Source organism: Archocentrus centrarchus, unplaced genomic scaffold (assembly GCF_007364275.1).
Source record: "Archocentrus centrarchus isolate MPI-CPG fArcCen1 unplaced genomic scaffold, fArcCen1 scaffold_27_ctg1, whole genome shotgun sequence".
NCBI lineage: Eukaryota > Metazoa > Chordata > Actinopteri > Cichliformes > Cichlidae > Archocentrus > Archocentrus centrarchus.
Window position 1 is genome coordinate 1,361,326 of NW_022060257.1, and position 27,690 is coordinate 1,389,015.

Sequence of the window (27,690 nt, forward strand, 5' to 3'; positions counted from 1 at the left end):
TCAAATACAGTCTTGTGTTTTCCTTTGTGCTTCGTAGTTTTTGTTGAATGGTTTTCCATTTGGATATTCTAAATTCACCAAAGTTCTATAAAAAGAGTTGGACCCTATGCCAAAGTGATCAGTTACTAGTGGATCTTAAGAGGTTGACTGAGCTTAAATATAATCTGTTCTTTATTTGAATCAAAATAGCAGTCACTGAGTTCTTGGACTTGATGCAGGCAGGTTTGAAACAGTGCCATTTTTCACAACACAATATGTTTATTGGCAAATGACACTTGAGTATTCTGTGGTTATTTAATAACTAAGCATAATCTCACATAATATTCTTGTTTACCCTAGGACGCTGGAGCAACCTTTTCAAACTGCCTTACAACTGGATAGGCACGGGTCATGTGGTTTACAATGGAGCTTTCTACTACAACAGGGCCTTCACCAAAAACATCATCAAATATGATCTGAGGATGCGCTACGTGGCTGCATGGACACTGCTGCATGATGTTGTTTATGAGGACACCACTCCCTGGAAGTGGAGGGGCCACTCTGACATTGACTTTGCAGTGGATGAAAGTGGATTGTGGGTGATCTATCCTTCTGTGGACTACGACTACAATGACCAAGAGTTGATTGTCATCAGTAAACTCGATCCAGGAGACCTGTCCTTGAAAAAGGAAACAACCTACACAACAGGCCTCAAGAGGAACTCTTACGGAAACTGTTTCATCATCTGTGGTGTTTTGTATGCTGTCAATGTGTACAACCAGAAAGAAGGTGAGGTGAGCTATGCTTACGACACCCATACCAACACCGAAGCCATCCCACGTCTGCCCTTTACCAACGAGTACTCCTTCACCACCCAGATTGACTACAACCCAAAGGAAAAACTTTTGTACGCCTGGGACAATGGCCATCAGGTCACATATCGGGTAAACTTTGTTGACGAGTGAGCATAATTAGTTTGTGCTGCAGATTTGCTAGCAGTAGACCTGCCTGTGTGATACCTAAATGGAAAGAAGGTTCTTACTATTTGACAGCCTAGAAGCAGCCATATTGGACTCAACAGGACAAAGGATGAACCTACACCAGCCTTCCAGTACAATACATGCCATTCAAACACCAGACCTCAAAGTGTATCAAGCACATTTGCCTCAAACATGTATTGGGATATGACTGTACGGTATGTTAATAGTATGGACAGGGAACAGTGGAAATAATCTCACTGGTTCAGTTAAAGTTGACAATTAGCACAGAGATTTCTTTATGTTCACTTATCAAATGTCAGCAGGCTGGCAGGCTTTACTACTAGAAGACAGATCGGTATGAAGGGTAAGTTGAAAATAGACATGGCTTTTGCTATGTCAAGTTTTTTCCATGTCTACATTGTTTGTGAAAAGCCACATTGAAGCTCACAATTTAAATTCATCACTGCATGTCATTTTAGCAGTTTCTAACATTGAGCAAGCATGTACCAAATAGAAGCTGTAATATCTCTTCAAAGCTTCAAATAAGCCTACACACACATGCATATATATTTTCCCCACTCCTCCAGCAGGTGATCCTTTTCTTCTTCTTCTTTTTTGTTTGTCCTTCAACCTCAGGTCCTCCTCTACAGAGAACTTGAAGCTTGAGAGGCCTGCGCTTTAGCTTAACTGTACATATATGTATATGAAGCAGTTGTGTGCTCATAAAAGCAGGCATAGCATTTGGCATTATAGAACAATGGTCAATTACATAAATACAGTGCTTCTCAAAAAAGTGAAAGTATTGGCCTGATAGCAATCAAGATTATTTTGACAACTGTATGCTTGTAACTGGCTTGTCATAGCATGTTGTAGAAGCAAAATAGAAACTTTTGGCAACACTTCACAGAGAAGAGGACAAAGTCTGAAGTGGAAAGCTCCAGCAACACTTGTAGTACAAAGAATAAAATTGTTTGGCCTTCATCAGGGCCAGTAGAAAAGTCCAAACTTATCAGTCAAGCAGTAAAGTTGCTTTGGAACTTTGCAATGACATATTCACTGCTACCTGCAATTTAGCTTTTAGTTTGCTGTCTACAGTGATTCACCAGTTAGACAAGCAGGTAATGACTATGTTACGAACCTTCTAGCACTATTCATTTTACACAGATATGTTAATGAACTTTGCTCGTTAGGGTTTTTTGAACGATCAGCCTCTGCTACTAACATATCACAGCTAGTTTTAGCTACTATCATCATCATCAAGATTCCCAGTCATAGGTACTGCCACTTTTATTTAAGGCTTATTAGGCTCCACACCTTTGGCATTTAACTCAGCCAATGAGATTATTTCTGCCTCTAGACTTCTGCTTCTGGGAAATATTTGCAAAACATAGTTATTTTTTTCACTTGCCCATCTTATCCATCCTGAGACCAAGCACTTTGATCGTGACTCTGCTTTGATTGTTAATCTGGCTTCATGGTGTTTCCTGTCTCTTTACCGTTAATGTTGTTTTGAGGGAGTGTGTCAAACTTAATATGAACTATAAAACAAATAATGTCCACCAAGTTTTTTGTATATATTTTCATGAATTTTTTTGATAATAGCATTCAACTTTTTTTTCCATGCAGCTGGTTACATTTCTGTGTAAAAAAAAAAAAAAAAAAAAAAAAGTATATGAAGCTTTACTCATTTTTAGTGATATTTTCATTTACTCACTGAAATTACTGAGTATTTTTCATCACAGTGGAAAGGAGCAAGTGTGATCAGTCATGCAGCTGCAAAAGGTGCACTGCACCATTAGCCGTGCCATCTTCATTAAAACCATGAATGTTTTTTTTTATTTGTTTTGACAACATATATTGAGGATTATAAGCTTTAAAACACATGAGGTAACTCTTTATAGAAGTTTATAGTGTTGTTTTGGTCTTGTACACCATTCATGTTTGCCTCATCTTGGAGGTCTTTAAGTTTATTCCTAACGGTAATATAATTTGCAGTAATTAGTTCAAATCTTTACACAGATATGTAATGCAACATAAGCATAGCACTTGCTGACTGAGTGTGTGTCTTTGCCATGAAATAAAGTTTCCATTATAACAGTTTGTTGTAAGTCTCATAAATCACTCCACTGTGACCCAGTACATGCCATGGCAGAGAAGGTCTCTCCCTGTCCACCTTCTGTTGATGGGGTAACAGCCAGTGACTCAGATCTTCTGCTTTCTGGGGAACAGAGCTCTCATGAGCTGTGCTTAATTCTGGGATAAGGTTCACCATGCTCCACTTGATCTAAGTCCTAAAATACACAAGGAGCAGACCCATGTCATGGTAATAAGGGCAGGGCTGCCTTCTTCTTGGCTGCAGATTTGAAAATTTCCAACTTAAGCTCCACGTCATGCAATTCTGAAGGGAGACACAAAAATAAACCAAGAGCTGAATGGTGGGTGTGGTAGTTTCATGCATGTGGTCCTCATTTGGCAAAATCAACTCCCCAATTCTGTTAAGAGAAGATGTTGTTGCACTGTGTTCATTTTGTCACCCATATAGTGAGGTTCATTAATGGGTGTAAGCCAAGACCGTAGCTTTGATGAGTGCAGCTCTAATGGTGTGTCTAATCATGAACTCTCGCGCAAATATTAACATGTTGTGATGAACACTGAGAATTTATGGCCTCATGGCCGACACAAAGGCTCTCCTGTGGATAAATCAGGTCTTGACTTGCCCCTATTCATGTCAGCAGGGCCTCCTGATTATCAGAATCATGCAGCATCATGACCTCACAGGACCCGGGGGGTGGAAAGCCTTTGTCCACCAAGATGCATGCTACTGTGGAGCCAGTACTGTACTGTTGAGCAATATAATTCATGTACAAGATGTAATTGTTTCACTATGAGGAACTTCCTCTGCGTGATTCAGGCACTTTTATAGATGCACACCCAACTCTGCAATAATTCATCAGGACCTCAATGTATTTTTCTGATTGTAAACATAAAGAAAGGCATACACATCAATCTATAACTCAGTGGAACACAGCTGAATAAAGTGTGTTATATGACTGGAGTAAAAAAACAAACAAAAAAACCCACTTGCCTACCAACTCTGACATTAACACAAGGGACTTTAATTTTTTTGATTTGGATAAACATCATATCCCAATCAAATGGTATGCAGCAAAACAACATGTGACGACAGATACTTTGAATCAGTCCAAAGACAACCAATTAAGCTTCACAAGCAGCAGGGGCATCAAATCTTGTTCACAGTGTAGTCCAATCCATTACGCAGACTAATCTTCACCTTGTGCATTTAATAAGGTTTTCAGAACCAAAATGGCACCCTATCAAGAGTTAATCTAGAGTTAAAGTTTTTGCTTCAGATAAGATCCATCTATTTTTATTCATTTATTTTATTGTTTTCATATTTTGGGAAACCCAAATGGAAATGTTTTTTTTTTTTTTTTTTTTTTTTTTACAAAAAGGCTGTGTGAAACTTCATTTCAAATCTATGTGGTTAAAACAAAACCCAACCCCTATCTCTAGATGGGTCACCAGGTGGATTTTAAGAGGTTAAAGGGGCTTTGTAACTTCCAGAGATCTTTTGTGAAGTGAACTGTCACTGGAATAAAAGCCCTAAAATACAGTACTATCTGAGGTATGATACCTCTGTATCTATCACAGATATGAACAATACCCCAATTGCGCATTCCTACTGCAGTTTGTAAGTTAAGACTGATAAGCTGCCTGATACCCACCACATTTGGTAGCTGCTAACTGTAGCATGCTACACAGCTCCAAGAAAATCGATTCCACATCATGCATGATAAAAAGTCACACGCCACATTTAACTGTCAATTTATTATTTATGAATATTTGCCAGTTTGCACGTGAAGACTTCAAAGTGGCATTACATTTTGGTAAAGGGTAGAAACAACATGGTGAGAACTGAAGTCTGGGACTTTTGGTCTTGAATTTGGGAATTCTTGATTTTGATTCTGGACTTCATTAAAAATAACTGGGATTTTTTTTAAAACACTGACTCTGACTTGCTTATGGTTGAAAGACAAGAGAAGAAATGGCATAGTGACTGGCTATGGATTTATGATTTGCACACAATACTACAACTCTCTCTTCTTCAAAAAAGAAATGTAAAGCCCTGCCATGTGACAAATCTTTCAAGTTAATCTTTAAGCTATTAGTAGGAAATAGAAAGTTTTCAGTATGTAACATATTGCACACACATTTGTGCTCAAAATAAAGTATGTGTAAACAGAAATGGGATTCATGATTGCTCAAGTGTAAAGAACTACAATGTGACTTTAATTAAGATCCTTTGGGTTATTTCCTGTAGCAGAAAAGAAAAGGTCAGCTGAACAGGATGTAAGAGCAGAGGAGAGACAGTCAACATGTGGCACCATCCTTTTTAGAGCTGCATTGAAGTGCATGAATGATCAGTCCTCTTTCAATCCCCTAAGCATCATGAAATCTTGTGTGTAAAATAGCCCAAGTGTTTAATACTCAATAGCAATCCAATTATAAAGTGCTACTCTCTGAGCTTGTCTAAGGGTGCTGGAACACACTCAATAATGTCCCATGTTGTTTGCAAAGGGGGGGGTTTCCTGAGGTTTCGGCTAGTGAGGAGCACACCAAAGAATGCCATTGTGTTAGATACAAAGGAGGCCTTTGGAAATTATGGAGGAGGAGAGGTTGTGTCAGGACCTCACATCAACATTTTGTAGGAGAACCCCAGACAAAGATGCTCTGAAACACCCACTGATTTTGGCATGTGATCGAGGCAAAACACTGCAGGGCATAAACAAATCTCACAGATTATTTATGATGGTGTAATATTCTAAGTCATCTGGAAAAAGTGTTGAAGTGTTGCCAGTGCTACATTTTGATGTCAATACAATAGAGGCTTTTAGATGACTAGATAACAGGTACTCTGGCAAATGCAACAAGTCAAAATAAAATACACAAATGGAATCTTAGATTCCTTTCCAAAATTAATAAAACATATCTTAATATGTGGCGAGGAAGGGAGCCCCATCTGTTCACTGTGTGAGGGGAATATGCATCTGTCAGCAATCAGGAACAATGGAGCTGTGCTGCATCCGGACTTTAACTAATAAATCACTGAAGTAATATTACATAAATAGGAAGATAAAGTGAACATTTAGCAGTACCTCGCCCACATTCATTATTGTGCATTCAAACATTCAGGCTGTAGCAATAAGCATATTGCCAGAACCTCTTGGAGATCAGGGCATGTCTTCCAGATTTTTTTCAGTCTTTTTGCTATATTGTTTTCCAGAAGTTGTTTTCTTTGTAGTTGCATATTGTAATTAGTATATATTCAGTTCAGCATGATCAAACTTGAGTTAACCTCTAAATATCCACATGGTCATTGTAATCCATCTAGATTTAGGGTTATTAGATAAGGTGCTTATTACTAAATATTTTCTGTTCTGATTCTTAGTTTGTCTCTTTATCTTCTCAGTCTTAAATTCTTAGTTGTATTTACTGTTATTAGCTCGCTTAGTTTTTCCCTCTATGCTTTCCTTTTGTGCACTTTCCTCATGTTAAATTTCCTTGTTTATTTATTGTTCCATGCTTCCTGTTTTACTCTGCTAGTCAGTTGTCTTCTCTGTCCTGTATTTAACTTTGCTTCCTCCACTGTGATTGTGTTGATGATGTGCACTTATGTCTCCTTTCCTCCCAGCTGTGCCAGCTTCTCCTAACTGCCCCTCATGCAGGTGTTTTTATACCTGACTACTGATTCTGATATGCGTTTTGGAGAAACCCCCATGCAAACAAGAACAACAAGCTTTGACAGCAATGTGCTTCAGTATGTCAAGCTGTTTCAGTTGCTTAGTAATTCAGTGCCAAACCAATTCATGAGATAAAAAAAAAATACACTATATTGCCAAAAGTATTTACTCATTACACATCCAGGTGTATAAAACCAAGCACCTAGGCATGCAGACTGTTTCTACAAACATTTGTGAAAGAATGGGTCGCTCTTAGAAGCTCAATGAATTCCAGTATGGTACTGTGATAGGATGCCACTCCCAGCTAAATATTCCACAATCAACTGTTAGTGGTATTACAAAGCGGAAGCAACTGGGAACGACAACAACTCAGCCATGAAGTGGTAGGCCACGTATAATGGCAGCAGGTGCTGAGGGGCATAGTGCGCATAAGTCACCAACTTTCTGCAGAGTCAGTTGCAGACCTCCAAACTTCATGTGATGTTCAGATTAGCTCAAGAACAGTGCGTAAAGAGTTTCATACAATGGGTTTCCATGGCCGAGACATGACGAATCACACTTCTCTATCTGGCAATCCAGTGGAGTCTGGGTTTGGCAGTTGCCAGGAGAACGGTACTTGTCTGACTGCATTGTGCCAAGTGTAAAGTTTGGTGGAGGGGGATTATGGTGTGGGGTTGTTTTTCAGGAGTTGGGCTCAGCCCCTTAGTTCCAATGAAAGCAATTCTTAATGCTTCAGTATACCAAGACACTGTGGACAATGTCATGCTCCCAACTTTGTGGGAATAGTTTGGGGATGGCCCCTTCCTGTTCCAGCAGGACTGTACACCAGCGCACAAAACAAAGACCATAAAGACATGGATGAGCCAGTTTGGTTTGGAAGAACTTGACTGGCCTGCACAGAGTCCTGACCTCAACCAGACAGAACACCTTTGGGATGAATTAGAGCAGAGATTTTGAGCCAGGTCTTCTCGTCCAACATCTTTGTCTGACGTTCTTCTCAGCTGTGTCAACTTCTCCTAACTGCCCTCACGTGCTTAAATAGTCCCGTCTCCCCTTTAGACTTTGTCTCAGCAACTGTTATCCTCCTCATTATCTTCCCTGTATACTCTCCACCAGTTTATACTTTGTGAATTTAGTTTGCTGCTTCCTTTCATGGACTTTCTATTTTTTTCTTTCTCATCAGCCTCAGGAAAGGTTAATTTTCTTTTGTTTATATTCATCTGGGTCCTAATTTGCAATTCATGACACTAACCCTAGATGGGTTGACAGTGACTTGGTGGATGATAAGACGGTAAGGTTCTTTTGTCAAAGTTTCCAAACAGTTTGTGTATTTAATCGTGTTAGTAAGATATAGTGTACATCAATTCATTCTCATTTCAAGGCATTGAGTGTTTTACCTATGGAAACCCTGGAGGAAAAGGGGATGTGTTTCTAGGTTGCTTATTTTTTTAGGAAGTATGCAAAAATAGTTAAGAATTATTACCAATCTAAACTAGTCACAATTACATAAGTAACGTTGTAGGCAGTGTATTATTTTAAGTATAGTTTATTTGTCATTACAGAGTGTAATGATAATATACCTTATTTGGCTGTCCATTTACTGGGTAAATATTTAGTTATTAGGATCTCTAACTTAAAGAAACACTGTATATATTTGCATGTTGTGAATGCAAACAGAAAAATAATAATAGGAGGGGCACCATGGTGGCCATGAGAGAAAAATACAGGGTTAAGGCACTTCTATATCCGTCTTTCATCTCCAGTCGATACAGTCATGGCCAAAGATTTTGGCAGTGGCACAAAATTTTGTTTTGAACACTTTGATGCATCAGTTTTTATTTAGATAAACTTAGCACAAAAAATTTAGGAAATTTGATTTTGGTTTCTTTGGTTTCTTTGTTGTAACAATGCTTCGTGGCAATTAGTCTTATACCATTGGGAAGCCTGTTTATTTCCCCTTAAATTGTGCCATGTTTGCAAGGAAAATGCATTTGTGGGTTGAGCAGCAGAGTTGAGTGTGTGGGTTGCGCCCATGACCTGTCATGGTCCTGGGCATTTTGTGTTTAGCTCTGTTTTCATGAATTTTGTTATTTCCTAGTTTGTTTTGTTTTCTAGTTTCCTTTGTCCCTGTCTCTCCTGCATCTGTGGTCTTGTGGCTGTTTTGTCCTTTTGTCTTGACCCTGACCTCCTGTGTTTTCATGTTGAGTTTTATTCCCAGTGTTGCTACTAGTCTGCATTTCTGTCACATGTCTGAGTCTCTTTGTCTGTTTCCCTGTGCTGTGGTCCCTGTTTAGTTTTCTGTATGCCAGTTCCCCGTGTCAAGTCTGCGTATACCTTGTTTAGTCACTTCCTGTATTATTTTGACAGTCCTGTGTTCCCTGTGCATTTGCTTCACCTGTTGTGCCCTGCTGTTTCCTCTTGCCCTAATCACCTGCTGTTTTTTTAAGCCCTCAGTTTTCTTCTGTTTGTTGTTGCGTCATCGTCGGTGTTTCCCCTTTCCTCCTGTGTGTTTCCCAGTTTAGTTTTTCCCTAGTTCTCCCAGGCTTGTTTTTGTGTGTTTCGGCCTTGGTTGAGATTTTGTTGTTTTGTTTATTTTCTCCTGTGAGCCTCAACAAATAAAGCTGTTAGAGTTTATTTCCAGTGTCACGCGTCCTGCATTTGGGTCCTACCCTTCCACCACACAGCCAAACCTTGACATGAACAGTTTCTGGTAGCCCATGTGCTGACTATCAGAGATCATCAAATTCATATTTTAGTTCATGCCCAGAAAACTGCCCATGATGTTAATCTGTTCAAGAATCTAGGTTCAGTCAGTATAAAATTTTGCCACTTAAACTTTTAGCCATGAATGTTGTAGTTACCCATGGAGGGTCCCAGGAACTATTTAGTCTGACAGTAAGTGATCAAGTTGGTAAAAATGTGTAGATATTTTTTATCAGAATGACAGCTGACTCTAGAGGTTTATTCTTCACCTTCTAGTCATCTGGATTCAGCAAGGTTTCAGGTTTCATCATAGATACAGTGCCTTGCAAAAGTATTCACTAAAGACTAAAGCTTAACTCACTTTGGTACTTACTGTACTTCATGCCAGCCATGGGCATAAAGGATGGACTTAGTAGCCATTTAGATTGCAATAAATTCAGTCAGTAGATGTGCAAAGCTGGTGGAGACATACCCTAAAAGACTTGCAGCTGTAACTGCAGCAAAAGGTGGTTCCACAAAGTATTGACTCAGGGGGGCTGAATACTTTTGCACACCACACTTTTCAGTTTTTTATTTGTAAAAAATGTTTTGAATCGTGTATAATTTTCTTTCCACTTCACAATTGTATACCACTTTGTGTTGGTCTTTCACATTAAATTCCAGTGAAATATATTTATGTTTGTGGTTGTAATGTGACAAAATATGGAAAAATTCATACTTTTGCAAGCCACTGTGTTCCAGTTTCTTTGCAAGTCTAAACATTGTCTTTACAAGCATCATAGTTACCAACCTTAAACACACCCACTAACATTGTGCTTTCAGTGAATAAATTGATATACATTAGTTGAAAACTCGCCATGTAACTCTTCCAAGATTCTCTGTCCATAAGAAGTGGAGCTGGAGTGATGAGTCTTTTACAAGTCAGGCCCTGAAAGGGAGAAATTCCCTTGGAAAAGGGCTGTCAAATTACTTCCAGACCACAGTTATACTGGCAACACCTTCTATTCTTATTTCACAAGAACAAATATACAGGAAGGTATCTGTCTATATATGTTCATTGTTTTGTTTTGGAGGGTTGGTCAGATCCGCATGAGAGGGAAAAGAGAAGTGGAATGCGTAACGATGGGAAACCTGGATGTGCTGAAGAAACAGCGGTGACCTGGATTTGGTGTTAGGCTAACAACAGTACATGCATGGTTCAGTCAACAGCAATTTATTGCAATCTAAATGGCTACTAAGTCCAACCTTTATGCCCATGGCTGGCATGAAGTACAGTAAGTACCAAAGTGAGTTAAGCTTTAGTCTTCAGTCAGCCCCTCTATCTGTCACACTGCCACACCCAACACCAGATGCCAGGTCTAAGGAGGCCAAATGTCAACATCACTCTGCAGCTGAAGGAGTAATAAATTGTTGCCTCATTGCAAACAAGATGAGGCAACAATTTATTACTGTATTCTGTTCACAGAAAACAAAATACAGTTAATACAAGCCTGGTGTACAACCCCATTTCCTAAAGACACTGGGGTACTATGGAAACAGCCAGTAAAAACAGAATGTCGTGATTTTGAGATCATTTAAATCCTATGTTTAACTGAAACCACTATAAAGTCAGTTTATCAAATACTGACGCTGAAAACATTTGTTTTGTTTTGTGTTTTGAGATTTCATCTTCATCAGCGGTACTTCACCTGAAATTTGAGCCAGTTTGAAAGAGAAGTTGATTTTGCAATTTTAACAGAGACCTTCAACTTGTGCAGAACAGTGCAAGTGGTCAGAATGGGACTTCCATAGAGAAATACGAAAAAAGCTTCTGTGCTTGAAGCTGTTTGGACTTACTTGAAAAAAATGACCTTGAAAGGGAGGTGGGACAAATTTAAATCAGGTAAGGTTTTTGTCTGTTTGTGAATTCTGTAATGACACCTTGTACAAGCAACATCCGGAAATTCTGTAAAACAAGTTAACTAGTTTACAAAGTGTTATGAACAGCATATCTACATCTAACAAGACAGACGAGAGGCTGTAACCCTAACCCTATATTGTGGAGAAAGGCTAAATGCACTTTTCTGAAGAAAACGTAAATAGCTTTTGAAGCGTACTAGTTAAAATGTGGATTTTCTTTGTGTCCTGATTGCCAGGACTTGGAGGAACAATTAAAAAACAAAAAACAATACAAAAAGCAAAAAACAAAACAAAACAAAAAAACCCCACAAACCTAAACTATATATTCTGATTGGATAAGATGAGAATTAGAATTGGGGCTGTCCTGGATGATGATTTTGACCCCAGAGAGTTAAGCATGTAGCTGAAACAAAACCCATTCCTTACTTTAACCCTACATGGTGCTGCCACTGCTTGATCATGGAGAAACAAACCTGGTCATACAGATGCAAAAACCTAGTATCATAATAAAGCTAATGCTACGTACTGTAGCAACAGTAATGTTGTAATAAAGGTTACAGGAGGAGTATTTTAGCTTATGACTGAATCAGAGCAGTGCTGACATTTATTACATCTTCACTCCCTCGAGATTGATGTTGCTTACATTTGGCATTTCAATTCTGCCTAATGTTCTGGTAATGGTTTTAATGCATCCCAGTGCTTCAGTTTCCTCTCAAGTGTTTGCTTATCTTGGCTTTTTGTTTATTCTCTAGTTGTATGATTTTAGGGTGTCTCCAAAAATTTCTTCTGAAATTCAAATGAAGCCTGAGTATTCCTCATCACTTAAGTGTAACTAAATGTCATTTGCAAATAGTCATTATGGGTGGGCTTTGATCAAAGTGTATTTTGATGGTTCCATGCAATCCCAGACATACTTGATATTCAGCACAGAGCAGTCCTCCCCCTTATCCCCCATCAGTGTTGCTGAATGCTGGCTGAGTTTCAGAAGCTGGAATTTAGGCTAATAAAGAATGTGACCATTGTAGTGATGGTCAGATCCCCCTGTTTCTGTCCAGCACCACCACTCCTTCTACCACAGACAGCTGTTGTCTAGAGGCTAATGGCTATGACACATATTTCTCCTGCGTGCACACAACCACACAGGCCTTATTCATTGGACAATAACACAGGGGACTTCTGGAAAGGGATTTGGGCCATTTTAGAATTATTAATAGACATAATGAGAAATCTTGGAAGGTACCAACATCTTGCCTGAAAGCATTTGTAGGGTGAGAAAATGGAAACCATTGTCATGTCTGCCATCATGATGGGAGTATGTCTCCTGAGTCAAACAGAAGAAACAAAGATACTATAATTGAACTGTAGAATTATTGTGCAGTGTATTATATTAGAACCCTCATCAGTTTCCTTCCTCTCGTCGTTAAGAAGTTCCCGTCTTTTTGTTCTGTCCTTTTAAAAGAAGCCTTCAGGATTAACTGATAAGCGTTTTCACTGCTGTTGTGTTGAAGATTTTGTGTAAACATTTGGGACTTTTTCTACCCAAGTACAGATGAATATATTTTCATTATAATGTCTCAAACAGCTACATTTTCACTGATCCAATTCAGGGCTACAAAGGAGTTTGTAGCCAGTCTCAACTGTAATAACACTCTGGTCAGTGTGTCAGTCTATCACAGATCTAGCAAATCATTAACACTTTATTGGGCACTTATTGAAATACAATGAAATTCAAAATTTCAACCTTATAGTGTTATTGAAGGACATAACAAGACTTAATTACTTTTGTGACATTTTCATTTAAAAAATCAAGGTCAAGTGAAGTTATCATATTTGGTTCCTTGTACATAAGTGGTAAAAAAAAAAAATCCAAGAAGTGTGTATATTAAAAAAAATACAAGAAAACATACATGGTGAAAGGGACATTTATTTTAGATCATTACAACAGATCACTTTTTTGAACATTACGACATGCACATTATAATTTTTACAACATTAGGCCATTTCTTCATGACCACATTCTTCAAGACCACATGTGTCTTATACACACATACATATAATATAACACATTAAAAATATTAATGAAAAAATGAAGGTGGTGTATTAGCAAAACAGCTGAATAAACTTTGTACATTTGGTTCATCAAGTGATTCCTCACAGATGCCAGTCTGAAAGTGCTGGTGGAGCCTGACATGGTCCTGGACCGTTGGCCCAGTGTTTTGAGTTATTGTTTTGCAGTTTTATATTTTCCCATTGTGTTTTTGGACTTTTGAGTTTTGGTGGTTAAGAATTCATTATGATTTTCTATGCTTTGGAGTTTTGTTTTCCCCTTGAGTATTATTTGTCTCTGTATACCATTCGGATGTCTTGTCTGGCTCTCTGTGTGTTTGTATCTTTCTTCTTTCCTGTCTCCCCCTGTCTTGTGTCAAGTTCACGTGACTTAGTCTTGGTCTCTGTGGTTGCCACTTCCTGTTTTATTTTGATAGCGTCTTTGGTTCTTGTGTTTTGGGTTTAGTTTTGCATCCTGTGTCCTTCCCAGCTGTTTCCCATTATTTCATTGGTGTATATATACTATCTGTGTTTTCATCAGTTCTTTGTCGTGTCATTGTCATTTTCTCCCTTCTCTATGGTGTGCATTTCTGTTCCATGTTTCCCTGAAGAGTGTGTGTTTTGTTAAGGTCAAGTCTTCCTGTTCTGCTCCCTGGAGTTCTGTATTTTTGGAAAATACTTCATTAAAACTACTCAAATTATTGTTTGTCTACGGAGCCCTGCATTTGGGTCCAAATTCTTCCAGCCACACCGCCAGCCGTGACAGAGCCGGCACCTGTTCATCTTGCATAGTTTAGCAAACTGAACAGAAGATGATGTCTGCTCTCCATATTCAAGGCTTTTGTTGCTAAATGCTAAAGGAATACCAAAAACCACTTCATGCTGCACTCTAACTCCCCTCCATTACATGTTAGCTAAAGTGATCAGTAAGAGCAAACTACTGTATCTGTTGATGATAAATCAGAGGTCTTGTGTGATTGCTAACACTAGCTCTTTTTCCATGTGTACCAAAATTTGAAACCATATTTCTCACCTTGGTGTATTTATTAAACCTGCATAGGTTTAATATGTTGTTGCTGGGTTTCTCTCTAATCATTGTATGGTCTTTACCTTACAATATAAAGCACCTTGAGGCGACTGTTTGTTGTGATTTGATGCTACATAAATAAATTCAATTTTTTTTTATTTTAATTTGACAGGCTGCTAGCCTATCAGCTTGCCCAGCTCAAGCCTTTGTTAAGGGGTCAGAGAGATAACGATGAAATCGACAAATGCTACAGATGCATGTGGCTCATAGTCAATCAGATTTAAGCTTGCTTCCATGGTGGGATGCCGTGGTGGGGGGTGTCATGGCAGCTGTGTGTGGGGGCTCTATTTTTGCATCTGTTGGCTGGGCAGGGTGGGGGTGGTGTGGATGTTGGGGTCGGTGTGGCTGGTGGATGGGTGAGGGCGGATGGGTCTTGCTGGCTGGACTTTGTGGGTCTCCCTTTCCCCTTCCCTTTTCTTCCCCTTTATCTGCTCTCACCCCTGGACTGTGTTGGCCCATGTGGTGCGGGCCCATGGTCCTCCATGCGGGCCTGGTGCTCTGGCCCTGCGCCTGGGTTTCTGGGACAGGGTGGGCGCCTTTTTTTTTTTTTTATTTTTGGCCACAGCGGCTTTTTGTGACAGTGGAGAGAGACGGGAAATGGGGGAAAGATACAGGGGAAGACACGCAGGCAAATCGGCGCCGGGCCGCGAACCCGCGCCGCCCACACCGCAACGCGGCATGTGTATGTGGTCGCCGGCTTCACCACTAAGCCACCCAGGCGCCCGGGTGGGCGCCTTTTGCTCTGTCAGTGAGTGGTGGGAGCAGTGGGTGTGGGGGGCTCAGATGGGCATCCAGTGGGTCTGGTCGTCCAGCATGACTGGGGCTTTGCCTGGGCACCCTGGTTGTAAATGGACTCGTTTTTATATAGTGCTTTTCTACTCTACTTGAGCACTCAAAGCACTTTATACAGCTGTGCTGGATGGTGTCCTTCCTGGGTTTGGGTCTGTTCTCTGTCCCTCTGCTCGTGTGGTACTGTGGGGTCCTCTTTTTGGGTGCCTATGCTGCCTGGGTGTGACCGGGTTGTGCTCTCTGGCCTCTATTGGATCTTGGTGAGGGCCCCAGGCACTGGCGGAGACCTTCCTGCATGTTTCTGCCTCGGCACACAGGTGTCCAGTGCTTCTTGGCCTTTGATGTAGGTTGCAGCCACTTGGGGTCTCTGGGCTCTCATTGGTTCTTATCACTGCTCTGTGTTATGATGTTTGGACTCTGGTGATTCTGGTGAGTTTGATGATAAATCACCACACTGCCTGCTTTTGTTTCTGCTAGTCTCTTTATCCTTGTTTACGTAGATGTCTGGTTGCTGGGTTTCCCTGAGGTGACTTTTCCTAAAATTTATCTAGTGCAGATCACATCTTATTACACCCGACCTGATGTGTTTAACTCCACCTTGTCAGTCTGGTGATCCACCACTGCACCTGACTCAAACAAACTCTGTTCCACACAGTCCTCATTTATAAAGTGCTCTACAAACCCAAATATTAGACAGGCAGATTTTCCTTTTTCAGTGCAGCTAGCCATGAAGAACAACTTACTGCTTAAGAGGCAGAGAGTGAACGTGGACAGTATGTCCTTGGGTTTTTAACATAAAACTCATTACTGCAGCCAGGGGCAGTATAAAAGTGACCTCCTTAGGCTTCTTTTTAGTTTTGGTTTGCTTGTTTTCAACTGAGTTATCAGTTCTGTCACAAGTTAACTATCATATATTTTTTTAAACTTTATTGAACCAGAATATACAAAGCAAACAGGTTTTGCATTAAAGAGAAGCACATCAAAAACAAGAATAATATGTAATTTCTATTGAGTCCATTATGAGAACGGCAAAATAAGTTGAAGCAAGAAAACATACCTATTTAAGGAGAGGCAATACAATAATACAAATCTTTTCTCAGTCAGAGGAATCAGGGAAATATTCCTGTAATTAGAAAGAAATTTATTGCTCTTTTTATTATTAATCAATTTGAGGGATTCAATCATCTACTTAAGTTCTGCAAGAAAATGAGTGATGTTGGGTATCAAGTTTGCAAACTTTTGCTTGTGAATAAAATAAATTGCATATATAATAATGAAATTAAGCATATATTCAAAAATACAATTTTCCGAGTTAGTGTAATAGCAGATAATATCCTTGAGTCTGAGTGTACACAGAACTTTGGTCAAACAGAAAAGATAAGATTCAAGGTCACTCCAAAATTTCTTGGATATGTCACAGCTAAAAATAAATGTGATGTTATTTCTGATTGTTTTTTTTACAAAAAGTACAGGAGTCATTAACATCAGTAAATTTAGCAATAACACAGTTCACAGGATATATGTTGTGTAATATTTTAAAGTGTACTTCTTTGGCTTTGTTGGGAATACAGTATTTATGAGGTCAGAGCCAGGCCTTTCTCCAGTTTATGTCCTCAATTTGAGCTGTCCAATAGAACTTACCCCTGGGTACGACACTGTTCTTTCTATGAAAGCACTGGCATATATGTTTGTTGTTGCACTTTCTATCTGCTAGTTTAATTCCTCCCAGTGTAAGTGTAGGTAGTGCTTCTGTAAATTCATTGTAACTCAAGTGATTTTTTACAAGTTGAATTAACTCTTTGGAAATAGCATTGGTTATCTTATTAAATTCACTGTAAGGAACAGGAAAACTGTGGACAGACATAAAGTGCTCATAGGTTAACATATTGCCAGAACAATCAAAAAGATAAAAGATGTGTTTAATGTCTCTTTCAAACCAATTAGGGAAGAATATGGACTTATTTCTAATCAAAATATTGCAGTTATTCCAGAGGAGAGTCTTGTGAGGTGAAAAATTGTGTGCTTGCTGATGAAGTTTGGATAGTTTAATGGGTAATTTATTAGGTAAGAAAATTACACTTTAAGAGGAAAGACAGGCCTCCTACTTTATTAAAGATGTGATTTGGGATGAGAAACCAGATTGAGTTGTGGTTTAGGAGACAATTTTTTAACCAGTTAACCTTAAAGGTGTTGATGGTGTCGAAATAATCTAGGATTTCAAGACCCCCTTCTGCTTTACAGTTTGAAAGTACACCTTTCTTAAGTTGGTGTGATTTATTTTTCCAAATGAAGTTTAGGAAAATTTTGTTAACTTCTGAATATGTTAAATCATTAACAAAAAGAGATAAGGATGGATACACAAAGTGAGATAGGCCTTCTGCTTTAGAAAGAAGAACTCTGCCAAGAACAGAAAAGTCCCTTTGAAGCCAGGAGTTGAAAAAGGATTTGGTTTTAGATATTCTGTTCGAGAAATTTAAATGTTTCCTGGCAATAAGATTTTTAGTTATGCTTATACCCAGATACTTAACTGTCCCCTTAACAGGATTATTACAAATCATATCATCATTACAGTTATGAGGCAGTATTTCACATTTAGATCAGTTTAGTTTTAAACCTGAAGCATTTGAAAATTGATTAACCAGGGCAATGGAGTTAGGCAGCTGATGTTTATCTTTTAAGAAAAAAGCTGTGTCATCGGCAAGTTGGGAAATTTTTAATTCTCTACCATAAATTGAGATGCCTTCAAATTTTTTTATCATGAACAATATGAATTGACAGTAATTCAGTGACTAAGATAAATAAAAAGGGTGAAATAGGGCAGCCTTGACAAACACCTCTATAACCTTGGAATCTTTTAGATGTATTCATATTGATTATCACAGAGGTATTTATATCTCTATAAAACATATTGACAATATCAACAAATTTTTGACCAAAACCAAATGCTTTAAGGGAATGTAAAAGAAATTTATGCTCAATTGTGTCAAAGGCTTTATAAAAGTTTAGAAATAAGATAAGTGCATCGGAGTTTATCTCGCTAGCATAATCAGTTAAATCTAGAACTAATCTAATGTTAATGCTAATATGACGATTTTTCATAAAGCCTGTCTGGGTTTCAGCAATTATGGTATCTAGGCCTGTCTTTAGTCTGTTAGCGTATGTTAAAGCTAGAATCTTATAATCAATTGTTAAAAGAGTTATAGGGCGCCAATTCTCAATTATTAATGGTTCCTTATCAGGTTTGGGGTTAAGAGAGATGATACCCTGCTTCATTGTAGAAGACATCTCACCATTATTAATGCATTCTTTATACATACAGAATAATGGGTTTTGGATAAATTCCCAAAAATGAAGGTAGAACTCTACTGATAAGCCGTCAATAGCTGGTGATTTTCCTTTCTTCATTGAAAACAAAGCTTTTTGAATTTCAATAATTGAGAGGTCAGAATCATGATGAGATTTAAAGTTATTGTCAATTGAGGGTACATTAGGACAAATATTTTGTAAAAAATCAATGCAATGTTTTGCATTGAAGTTGAATTGATAGAGTTTTTCATAAAATTCAGAAATGGATTTATTGATCAAGACTGGATCTTTTGACAGGGTTCCATGAATGTTAAGGGCTTTTAAGGATTTTCTTTTAGCATTTCTTTTTTCAAGAGCAAAAAAGTAACTCGTGTTTCTTTCTCCTTCCTATAACCATTCGGCTCTTGATCTAAAAAATGAACCTTTAGCCATATCTAAATAAAACTGATCCAATTTCAACTGAACATCTTTCATTTCAAGCTCTTCCTCTGAGGTAAGTTGTTTTTTTGTTATTAAGCAGTTAAGTTTATGCATTAAGTCATTTTCTAGTCTGTACTTTTCTTTCTTTAATTCTTTACTTCTTTTAATAGCAGCAAACCTGACTTTATAATAAATAGTTCCCATTTGTTCCTGTATTGTTCAAGTCTGCCATCATTGAGAGTTTCGTTAACAAGGACTTTAACTGTGTTGTTGAAAGATGGGTCTTTTTAAAGAGAATTGTTAAATTTCCAGTAACCTCTTAAACCAGAGTTTTTTTGGATCGCAGCTGATGAAGAAAATGAAGATGATGAATTATGTAGCTGTGCAGTACTGATGGTGATGAAGGTGGTGCAGTATCTTCGCCCTCGGCCGTAACTTCTATTTCCACTATTGGCGTAGGCGTAACTGATCTCTTCGTCCGAGTGATGGACATAGTTATGTGTTACAGAAATACCTATATACTGCAAAATCCTGCAATATAGTGAAAACTCCACAGAACCGAATTAGTAATATTTTTTTTTAAATCCGCGATACAGTGAAGCTGCAATAAGTGAATATGTATATATATATATATAAACTTTAAAACTTTACAACAACAAAAGTGCATACAGTATCTCTCCTCTTCCTACTCCTCTGATTGTTTCTGTCCATAGTGAAACCTCAGCAACCAGGGCTCCTGTCTTATATTGGTTTCTTCACATCATTAGCCACATGTGTGATCAATTTTGAGTTGTTGTGTTTAAGTTGAGACACCTGTGCCACAACTGTGCTTTCACTTTTGCTACTGTGCTTACCATTATGCAACCCAAGTGCATCACACTGCAAAATCCGTTTTAGCGAGTAAAAATATGTTTGGAAGTTGTGCCTAACAAGGTGAAAAGTGCTTAAGGTTCTGCCAAAACTGTGACCATTTCAACAAATGGGTTCAGGGCACTGAGCATTTGGTTCAGACAACAGGGTTTAGTGTTATGGCAATTGAGAAAACCTGTAAACAGCAACTCAAAATTCATCACACATGTGGCTAATGATGTGAAGAAGCCAATATAAACCAGTATATATATATATATATATATATATATATATATATATATATATATATATATATATATATATATGCTAATGATAATATATCCTCGTGTGTATATATATGTGTGTGTGTGTGTGTGTGTGTGTGTGTGTGTATACTACAATTGCTAAACAGGAGTTTTGTTTTGAAAAACCATTTTTGTGAACAGTAAAGATTATCTCTAAAGACTTTATGATCTGATTGTTTTCCTTTTTCCCATGTTGTGCGTAATGACTGTTCAGTAGTGTTTTTCATTTTGATTGACTCGGGGTCTGATCTGACAACACTGTTTGCTTTTGAGCCCTGTTTGAACTGTTTTGAGGCAATAGTTTGGTTTTGCAGGAAGAGTCAGAGGTTTTGTGAAAGTAGTTTGAAAACTGAGTTTTGTGCTTACAGTTTAGAGACATGGAGGGATGGTTTCAACAAATGTGTCTTGGCAATTGAGGAAAAACTGTAGCTGGCTTATATCTTTAACATACTGTAGTGAAGAGGAGGAGATAAGAAATAAGTAAATTCTGGATTAAGTGTTTGACTATTATTACACCATGTAAATCCCTTATTGGAGAATTAAAAAAGCACCAGGCATCAGTCAAGAAAAGGTTAGAACATAGTAATGAGATAAGGTTATTTTGTACATTAAGGTTTTGTTTGGGAGGGTATCTATCAATTGTTTCATCCGGACAAACATTAAAGTCTCCACCTAAGATTATATTAGAGCCCTGGTATTTCTCTTGTAAATCTTGCAGTTTTAATGTTATTTTATTAATATCTTGTTGGAAGCGTGTGAGTTAAAGCCATATAAATTGCAAACAATAAAGGTGGCATTGTCCTGTTTAACTGTTAATGCAATCCATCTACCATCATCTGAAGTGACTGTTTCCAGAACATCTCCTTTAAATTTGTGCAATAGAATTAATACTCCTGCAGAATGATTAGATCCATGGCTAAAATAAGCTGTATTTCCCCACTGTGATTTCTAAAATGTAGTGTCTGATTCACAAGAATGAGTTAGTTATCATATGTCTATTAGCGGCAACCAACGTAGTGACGTCACGTGACAGGGTCGGTCTGACAGAGAACTGTGGCACCACCTGTCCATGATATACCCACTGGTTGATGAGTCAACAACTCCACCTGAGAAATCATTAATAGGGAATGGTAGAAAAAAAAAAAAGGAGAAAGGGAAAAAAACAAATCCAAACCTTACCGAATCTTACTGAAACCATAACAACTTCTCAAATCTGCATCAGTGCAGACATGAGGCTTGGCAAGATGGATCCTCTTGTGACTGTGATCTTGCACATCTCGTGAGAAACCATAATGATAGAAAACAGAAAAAGACTAGAAGGGCATTTAGCAGAGTGCATACCTCTCCCACTCCAAATTTTCTGTGCTGATACTACACTGCAATAGATACCACCCAATAATGTCATACTCATAAATAAATAATAAAATATTAGATTATAAAGACTAGAAATGTATTTTATTTGCTTATAAAAACTGTAAAATATGATTTTATATTTTTATTCAAAAATGAGATCCACATGAACAGATAATGGCATGTATAGTCTGTATATATTTCATTCAGTATATGTACCCTAAAAAAGAAGAAAAAGAAACATTTGTCAAGCTCTGAATTGTATTTGTGTATATGATTTCTGTGTAGGGTTTGTAGTTTGCTTTGTATTATTGTGAGTATTTTAATTTAAAAAGATAATGAATTATCAGCAGTAATTGTTTATGCCTAAATACCAGATTTTGTTGCACTGAAATATGAATTTTTAAAATTTCACCAATGATGAAAGAGATTTTTTTTTTTTTTTTTTAAGAACTTTCATTACCCTGACCTTTGACATTTAACCTTTAAAATGAAATAATATGTTCTTGGGGCCATATTTCCACAAAGTTTCATCAATTTTGGTTTAAAACCTTTTGAGTTATATTATTAACAGACAGGCAAACAAACAAACAGGGGTGAAAACATACCCTCCCTCCAAGGTAACAAAGCTTTTTATCTAACATTCGCACACAGTCACACTCCGATGAACACATCGGGAGCAACTCAGGATTCAATATCTTGCCCAAGGATATTTGGCATGCAGACTGGAGCAGCCAGGACTCAAACCACCAACCTTCTGATTAGTAGATGACCTGAGCCACAGCCATCCCAAAGAAGATGACATATCAGGTGAAGCAGAGGCGTTTCAGTGCAGAAATAAATACAGGAGTGCTTGCTCTTTAGTGTGCCTTCTGCACACAAAGTTTGAAAACCACCGATCAAGTCACTTGGTCATCCTTGAAGTGGTGAACAGAAACTACATTTGAAGAGTGGCACTACTTTGTAAAAGCATAACACACTTTTGACAGCAAAGATGATACATTGAGGCCAACTGCTGCTTAAATCAGTTTCACCCTCAGGTCAAATGGGAGGAGATCCTGTGTAATCCCTTCTTTCTGGTTGGTTCACACAGACACTAGGCCAGGGGTCCAGATCAGTTTCACCACTGGATTGCACTGAGGTCTGGCATTTTTAAAATCTTCAGTGTCTCCAGACCCACTGGGAGGTGTCAAATAATCAGCACCTAATGCTGCCTCTCACATATTTCAAATTACCATCTGGAGCTGACAAAAGACAGCTCAGGCAACTAACCATGTTGTGAAACATAAGGTGGGATAGGTTATATGTTCAATGACTCATGCTTTCTTTGGAACATGGTGGCTGATGTATCTCACATCAACTCTTGAATCATGAATCAAATGACGTACTGTTTTCATTTATTATCATCTGTGCTCAAGATGTGCCTAATCCCATTAGTGGGGAATGTATGTGACACCCTGCAAACATAGATGGAGTTATGAAAAACAAAAACAAGTCATCTCTGCCATTTTACATGTGGCCTTGTGCACTGACCTAAGAGAAAAAGCATTCACAGCAAAAGAACGCAGCCTGTGGACATCTTCATGTGAAAGCCTCACAGCCTCACAGGCTTACTCACCTCAGCTCACATGCAAAGCTCCAGCTCTATGGATAAAATCGAGCTGTAATTCTTTCTCTGGAGACAGGGGGACAGGAACAGACATGGCCAGAATTCCAGCGTAGCTGTGATTTCACCCGCTAAGGTGGCTGTGCCAAGCATATCAGTGAGAGGATCCAGTTTCTGCATCCTGCCGTTCTCAGAGACAGGAATCATGTGGTGGATCACAGCACGCTGAATGATAAACAGTCAAATATGAAAGTAGATTTACTGCCAGATGTTGGCAGAGCATACTTCATTTCACTTGTAAAACAGTGAGGAAAGCAGGGTGAGCACAGAAGCTTGAATAATTCCAGGACATTCTTTCTGAGGAATTGTCTGAGTTGTCTCCTAAGGAAATTGCAAAGACTGAGTTTCTGAAAACTTAAAAATACTGTTTGTGAAGGTCAGATATCAAAATGAACAAACAATCAGTAACTATATATATATATATATATATATATATATATATATATATATATATATATATATATATAAACGATATAGGACATAGAAAACGTACAGCTCTTCAGCCTGTAGTCAGCTTACTGTGTCTGGTCTTTCTTTCACAGGAAGGAAGGTTAACAGGAAGTGATGTGTTTTTGTTGCCTGTGTGTGAGCCAGGTTTCTTTCTCCCAAAAGTATGTTGGAAGTAACTAAAATGCAGTGGTGCAATTCTGAGGCAGTTGTAGACAATTTAGATACTTAATCTCACATCAGAATGTTTAATACCACTCACATAATTTAACCCGAAACCAAAATCTTTGTAACCAAGTAGTTCTTAGTGCCTGAACATCAGCGAAACCAAATGTAAAAAAGTGAAAACAAGGAAAAGAAAAAAAAAAAAAAAAAATCAAAGGAAACCAGTAAATGGACTGACTCTTATATAGCGCTTTTCTACTTCGAGCTCTCAAAGCACTTTATACAACATGCCTCATTCACACACATTCATATAAGCACTTCTTTCTACAGCTAAGTGCTTTCTATCTAACACATTCATACTCCGGTGGTATTTTACAGTGTTTTTCAGAAGCTGGCTATTCAAGAGCTGACAAGTAGCTAGTGAAAACAGGTTTAAGCTGAGACTTGTGGAAAGTTAGTTAAATCTTGAGACTGGCAACTTGAGTTTAACATCATGAGCTATTGATTTTTTTTTTTTTTCAAAAACAACCAAGAGGATAGTTTCTTTGAATCAGTCTTCAAAGGAATGTGACTTAAAGAAAACCAGACTTCCTAATCTGGTGAGCACAGTGTGGCTGGGTTCCTCCATCTGATTCATCAGATGCCTGTTAGGTTACAGAACCTGTCTTAGTGCACCTCTCCAAATTTTTCTGCAGTGGTGTAGGTGATGCTGAATTGAGGGGACCACAAACTCCTCTTTTTAAAAAGAAGTGGTTGATATTCAGTGTGAGGATTCAAAAGGGCTAAATCCAGTGACCACATAATTTTACAGTCTTTTTTTTTTTGAAGAAAGGGAGGTTGCAATTCCAAGTGGCACTGTAGGATTGGAGGGAGGGACACAGTGGTCTTGATTAAACCACTCAGTATAGCTGTTGCTTTTTGAAAGAAAGACTGAAGATAAAACTGTTTCCCTAAAGCTTTACAGAAGACTTTGAGACCTGAGATGTGAAATGTGGAACTCAACTGCAACTATATTTTAATATATACAGTGAAGGCTGAAATCATGCATAACTAGGAGGGTAGCAGTTGCTAGTGCATATGGTAACTTGAAAAAAGGAAATTAAACAAGATACTTTAAAAACCTGTTGGAAACTGTTAGGATAACTGTGTTTCGATCAGAAACTGGCCAGTAATAAAAGGTGTACCGTATTTTCCGGAGTATAAGTCGCACTTTTTTTCATAGTTTGGCTGGGGGTGCGACCTATACTCCGGAGCGACGTATATGTGACATTTATAACACATGAACCAAAATACTCCAGCCACTTGACATCTCCGTGAACCGGAGCTTTAAGGCAGTCTGGCGTAACCTGTGGGCACAGTGGATGATGGATGGAGAGCACAGCTTAACGGCAACTGGGAGAATGCGCCACCCAACTTTCCTGGAAGTCATTGGATGGATCAAGAAAACATGGGCTTCAGTGACAAACCATCCTGTTGGGATTCAGAAAGGCTGGAATAATTGGAACTGCAGCTGACGACGAGTCTGACTAACGCGACACAGAAGAGGAAGCGGCGCTTCGTCTACGGAGTGTACGGAATTGTTTAGAAGTGACACCGAGGATGAAGAATTCAATGGATTGATGGTTTGGTTAACTTGTTAGCATGTTCTTTATGCTATGGTTATCTGAATAACTTAATGTTACGTTAACATACCGAACACGTGTTCGTTGTGCGTCATGTAGCTGAATGTGTTACGTTAGCATAACGTAGGCGTAACTGTGTTCGTCCTGTTCTTTAATCCATTATTATTTTAAATTGTCTTTCAAGATGGAATTTCTGCTCTGGGTCTCGGATTCTATCAACACCCCCCCCCCAAAAAAAAGTGCGACTTATAGTCCAGTGCGACCTATATATGTTTTTTTCTTCTTTATTATGCATTTTTTGGCTGGTGCGACCTATACTCCGGAGCGACGTATAGTCCGAAAAATACGGTACTTACACTGCCCTCAATAATCCGAGCCTGAGTACACATCAGTTTGTCTCAGCATCTCAACTTCTATTTCATACTGTCTCTCTTTTACACACACCCACACTGCTGAAAACAGCTCTAGCAGATCACAGCAAGGTTCATGATTTATTTTAGGCATTATGTTGTTTAATTGGGGACATTTTTAGAAGACACAATGTCCTCTAACTTTCTAGAGTTGTTAATAGCTTGACAAAGCAGTAGCTGCTATTACAAAAGCACTGGAATTCTGCGCTTGGGCATGGATAGTGACACAGTGTACTGTACTCCAGTCCTCTTCAAGAGGGCCAGGGCACATGGCACAATGGTTACATTAGCTCACCAGGGCACCGTTCATTTAAATATGCCTACGCATGGCACACTCCTCAATCAAACAAGGGTTTGGGAGTCAAACGTGCTCTCCCAATATATGGCTCTAGTTTTAGTACACACTAAAATGTTTTTATATGTTGGCAAAGACTGGATGACAACTGTTGGGGGTTGGTGAGTTGTCTTAGTAAACCATGACCAAACAAGCCAACATATAGGCTTTGACATCCTTCTTCACACAAGGCAACCAAAAGAAACTTTTCAGAAAAGAAAGTTCCCTACTCATCCTTGGATGGCAATAATTTAGGGATGTGAGCCTAACTGAACCTGGGAGCAAACTGAGGAGGGAACACAAGAAGGTGAACACTAGCTTAAGAGAAGAAGACATAGGAATGCAGCTTCCTGTTCTTGTTCCCAAGCACTGCAAAAGGATGGCCCCAAGCCCAGGATCAGCCTTCACAATACACTGGAGAGATGAGTCAGACTGGACCACATTTCCACTGACAAGGTGCCGGTGCTGGTGTTCGTGCCAGTGCTGGTGCTGCTTAGGAACAAGCCTGCATTTCCAATACTTTGCGAACTGATCCTTTATGTATGAGTGTGGGTGCTTCCTCATCTGGAAACACAAGCCGAAGGGCACAAACATGGCACAGACTTTATTTCTTGTGATGCAAACATATTTTACAGTCCAAACATAACTGTTGCAACATCTGTGTGCAGCACAAAGTATACACAGATAGCAATTACGAGCAAGACGACAAGTACACATTTTGCATCCTTTTATCTGTTATGAACTGATACAAAGCAGCAAGTTCAGCCTTAGATCCCAACCTAATTCACAGACGTGAAAATCGCATCGCTTTTCTCGTGTAATACACACCTTGCAGTGAAATGGAGTGAAAAAAAAACTTTACGTTGAGATGGCAGAGTCACGCCCTTTCTCATGTAAACGGGGCCTGAATTGGCTGTGTGGATGTGAGCTTCAATGTCAGTCTCTCTGTCTTGGCAATAAAAAAGGAGTGGCAACCTACCCAGTGCGTATCCTGTCTCTCGCCCTATGACACCTAGCTTGGATAAGTGGAAGAAAATGGATACATAGACCGATGTATGCATTTGACCCTTAAAAATTTATGCAGGGGGGGTAAGACTCTTATCCTTGTTTTCCACAACAAAAGAAAAAAAACAACCTAGGAGCAAGATTAGAAAAGACTGGGATTAGCTGCAGCCAGAGACCCTTTGATCTATTTTTCCACTGCTTCAGTTTCAAGGCATGATGTATTTTAGAGCTGGCTCCATGTAGGAGGTTAACAGGGCCATCACATGGGCAGTGAGGTGGTAAATAGGGATTTTGGCTTTACTGAAAACATCTCCCAAATCACAGTACTCCTATGGCACAAGTCTGGAGGGTGCATGCCCAATAGACTGAAAACCTCTTTTGCAGATGGGAGAGCTGACATTAGGTAAACAGGCAAAAGTTAATCCAGCCAACTCTGCCAGCTGACCAATCAGAGTTGTGGGGTTTTAGCCAAGAATGGCCCAAAATAATTGGAATTTGAAACAAAGAAAAGGCAAAAGAACTTCAGGTAATCATTATGGTTCCGACAGAGGGCTAGCTTAATTGCC

At 38.8% G+C, this 27,690-nt stretch overlaps 1 protein-coding gene across 1 annotated transcript in view; it reads left to right on the plus strand.

Moving 5' to 3' along the window:
• olfml2a (olfactomedin-like 2A) overlaps positions 1–3,056 on the plus strand; it is a 31,742-nt gene extending 28,686 nt beyond the window's left edge. Inside the window, exon 8 of the mRNA XM_030723798.1 lies at positions 340–3,056. Within this exon, the coding sequence (XP_030579658.1) occupies positions 340–944 (605 nt within the window). The 3' untranslated portion in view covers positions 945–3,056. The remainder of the gene's footprint in view (positions 1–339) is intronic.
• The last annotated feature ends 24,634 nt before the right edge of the window (positions 3,057–27,690 follow it).